Source organism: Ascidia mentula, chromosome 3 (assembly GCF_947561715.1).
Source record: "Ascidia mentula chromosome 3, kaAscMent1.1, whole genome shotgun sequence".
NCBI lineage: Eukaryota > Metazoa > Chordata > Ascidiacea > Phlebobranchia > Ascidiidae > Ascidia > Ascidia mentula.
Window position 1 is genome coordinate 7,675,181 of NC_138568.1, and position 3,941 is coordinate 7,679,121.

At 37.2% G+C, this 3,941-nt stretch overlaps 1 protein-coding gene across 1 annotated transcript; it reads left to right on the plus strand.

Moving 5' to 3' along the window:
- Nucleotides 1-1,190: 1,190 nt before the first annotated feature.
- LOC145895487 (CD63 antigen-like) lies at nucleotides 1,191-3,941 on the plus strand. The gene is made up of 6 exons (XM_082984294.1): nucleotides 1,191-1,456; nucleotides 2,291-2,430; nucleotides 2,570-2,700; nucleotides 2,776-2,884; nucleotides 3,127-3,268; nucleotides 3,547-3,941. Exons 1-6 carry the CDS (start codon nucleotides 1,191-1,193, stop codon nucleotides 3,803-3,805), a joined length of 1,047 nt encoding a protein of 348 aa, XP_082840420.1. The 3' UTR covers nucleotides 3,806-3,941.

The following is a 3,941-nucleotide window of genomic DNA, read 5'->3' on the forward strand; positions in this document are numbered from 1 at the left end:
GTTGACCCAGTAGCTTTGCGCGAGGTACTACTCGTACAAAAAAATTGTTTTGATGAAAGGTCCCGCAAAAATAACAACGACTACGTCGAGCTTATAGGTCAAAGATGCAGTTAGAAAACATAACGTGTACAGCTTTTATTGTTGTCTGCGCGAAAATTAATTTTTGCAAACGTGTTTTTACTTAGCACGTCGGAAATAAAGGACCACAAATGGGAATGCGCAGATGTCACCATAACATTTGGATATGACTTGAAATATACCTTTGGGCACATTAACTAAACAAAAAAATATCTATGGTATACGCGCAAAAGAGTCATAATAATCACGGTGAGCTGCAGACAGGTGTACACACTGTTTCCACCTGTAAGGTCTCATCAGTTAGCTGGTGACTGTGACACAGGCTAGCTGGTAGACTACTAGGCACACGGATTTCCACTTTGTGGTACCTTCGGGTCAATCGTCGATATGTTGGGTACCAAAAGTGTCAATAAACATAGACGAACCACGTGGAGCGTCTTGTGGCCAAACAACTGTTTTGGATCCAGCTAGCTGTCTGCAGCTGTCTCTATGGTGTTTACGTATTCTATGATTTAACATAAATTAGTGGCACATAATTAAACTGCACGTAATTAAACATCGATATAGTATAGTGACATGCCTAACATATAGTTTCTATCTTCTGAACTGTGTAAAAAGGTGTGAAGCGCCGAAACTGGTGACCCGTGTCAGTTATTATGTCATGGTTCACTAAACTTAAGGAATAACTTTTGCGTTTCGCCAAGAAAACTTTGTATGGGTTTAATTTTTATGTAGCTCAAGTCATAATGTAGTCATATGGTGTCAAAGTGGCAAAAGTAAAGATATGAAAAGTAGTTCAACTGTTTATTGTTTGAAGAATAACTTTCAGTAGTTGCTGAAAGAATGGTGATGTAATGATCCCTTTTCATGTTTAAATCCAGCTCTGTTTAACCAAAAAACTGTTTTCTTTACTTAAGCCCGGTGTTTACAGCAATTAAATGTGTATTAAACAGTCAATCATGGCCACTGTTACACACTAAAAATATGTGTAACTATTGTCAGAATATTTAATTACTCAAAACTCAATAGTAGAAAGGTTTAGGCTACACCACTTCATATAACTTGTTAATTTTCGAAGGTATTTACTATAGTTTTGAAGTGTTTGTGTAAAGATGGCCAGGAGTCTAGTAAAGTTGGTCCAGTCCTTAAACTCATCAGTGCTTGTGAAACGATCAAATTTTCCATCCTTCATCTCAACGAACATACATCGACATATTTCCACTACAGCATTGTTTAGTTCTGAAGAATCAAACAAAACATCATCACAAGGACCACCTCCGCCTGCTGCCCAGTCACCACCTGCTGTTGACCCAACAAAGTACAACACTCCAGAGTATTATGAACACTCAGAATTTTCCTATTATGATATTGCAGCACAGTGTGTCGAAAAACAATTACCACAACCAGATGCTGAATTAAAACCATAGGAAGTTTTTTTTATAGTTTGTAAAATATTTGAGCAATCAATTTGCTATTGGAACTGAAATAAAATTCTTTGACGCATAAAAGTGTTTGCATGTCTTAGAAATGATGCAACTAGAAAGCAAAGTATACATAACCTTACAGTATTGTGGTATATTTTGCTGTCAACCACCAACCTACATTGAAAGCAGGTGTAAAAATAGAAAATAATTTATTTTTTTGCTCCAGGAAGAGCATTTTAGGCAACCAATTATCATTTTTTTACTTTTTTCACCTTGCATGTGCTGGTGATGCACTCATCTCTTAAAAAAATGTCCCTTCCCTTGTATCCACAGGCCAGCTTCAAAATGAGATAAGACGATGCAATTAATTGCCTGTGAAATATTTAGGTTTGTCTGTTAGGATAAGGAGAAAGTAGTCACAGTATATCAAAAAGCTATATGACTTACTTCAACAAATTTTCTTAAGTTAAAATTCAAATCCTACCAAAGGTACCATTGCAACATTTCTTTTTGAAGTAGCGCTCAATTGCAATTATTTTTTAACCTCGTACGCATTAGTTTGAGGTATATTTTTTTGTCAATAAAAACTTTTTATTATTCGCTTTTTGATTTATGTCCACATTTCCAAAAATTAATACATATTTACGATTTTTGAAACAAAATTAATAAATTTGTGTGCGTATTATAACGTAACAATGGCGTTTCATTGCCGAGTTTGGCATTTTTCTTCGGTTTGTTTTATTTTTACTCGAGGTAAGCAAAAACGTGTTTGTTGGTTCATTTCGCAGTATGGGTTTCTGCGACGAGTTTGCAAAAAAGAGTTTGATTGGTTTGAACAGTATCGTTACCATCGCCGGTATAGCATGCATCACTGGAGGAGTGGTGGTAAAATACAATTTTGCTGACAGTTTGCAGTACTTGTCCTTTGGTAAGTAAAATTTCCTTCTATTTTGACACCCTAGTGCAAAATGATCTGTGCGTATTGTTTCCAACTTGTTTATAAATATAGATTGTTAGCAATTGGATAAATTCAATCTAGAAGTAGCTAAGGACAGTTTTTGCGCAAGGTGAAGTGAAAACTGCAGTTGATTTTCTGGGAACTGCACCATTGCTGTTTATCATTTTTGGCGCCGTTGTGGTCTTGATAGCCTTGTGCGGATGTTGTGGTGCATACCTTGAAAAGCCATGGCTGCTAAAGGTTTGTGTCACTGCAAATGTTCTCGTATACATAATATTTGTCCGCGTGGCAAACTCATATTGATTTTACTTTCAGATGTACGTTGCTTGTCTTTTGCTTATTTTAGCATCCATAGTAACAATTTCTGCGTTGACATTTACATACGGTGCATCTATTCAACTTGCACTTTCAGTTTCTGCAATAAGTAAGCCCAACGTTTTATTGTGGTGTTCTAGTTCTAATTCCAGTTTGTAAGTGGTACTCACTGTAGATAGAAACTGACCATTTTGGTAAAATACATTTAATTTTGTTCATTCGACGCTAAAAAAATGTAATATTGCTCCAAGATACAGCCCACATGAAAAAAACAGGTACGGCACGCGAAGACCTGATCGCAAATTGTTTTACCCGTAATCACTCAAAACTTTCAACGCTTAATGTGTATAGACTTGTTGCACACATACAACCAGACCGGAGAGGTGTTTGACTTGATTCAATCACATGTGTATTGCTGTGGTGTTGATTCCTACATGGATTGGGTGGACAGTGAAGCTTGGATGGACGAAGCACGCCAAAAGGCAGCGGAAGCGTACGTTTGCAAACAGTGATACGTGATACCGTAATGTTTCTATTCTGGAGTGCAAAGGCTTTTAACCATAAGTAAACAGCAAAATCTCCTAATTATCAATGTACTGGCCCATTATAGCAAAAGCGTTTTTTTCCTAACGACCATATGCCTGTGTCACTATTAAAACTGAAATGTATATTAAAAAGGAATAACCAAATTTACTTGATTAAAGTGCAACAAACCACAGAAGTTATTTGATCACAGTGTACATTGTATTTTGTCTGCTTGTGTTTGTGCAGGCATCAGCCGTTGAGTAGCTATCCCGTCCCAGACAGCTGCTGTGTGACACCTAGCGATGGATGTGGCCTGTTTACTGACGCAGTGGAGGGCACCATTTATCTTGACGGGTGCGCTGTCGTAACTTGGATGCTTCTGTCTACAAATGGAGAAGCGATTGCAGTAATTGGACTGATTTTGGCTGCTATAGTGGTTTTATGTATCGTATTTGCATGCTGTGTGATTAACTATTCCGAGCGGTTTGGTCGTTTTCGGGTATAACGGTGCCAATATTTTCACATATACTTCCAACTAATAAAGGTATTCGGGAAATAAATAGCTCATAAAACAGTACCCCTGCCCTGTAAAACATATGATTGGTTTTAACAATACCACATAATATGCGCGTTTTTGCCAC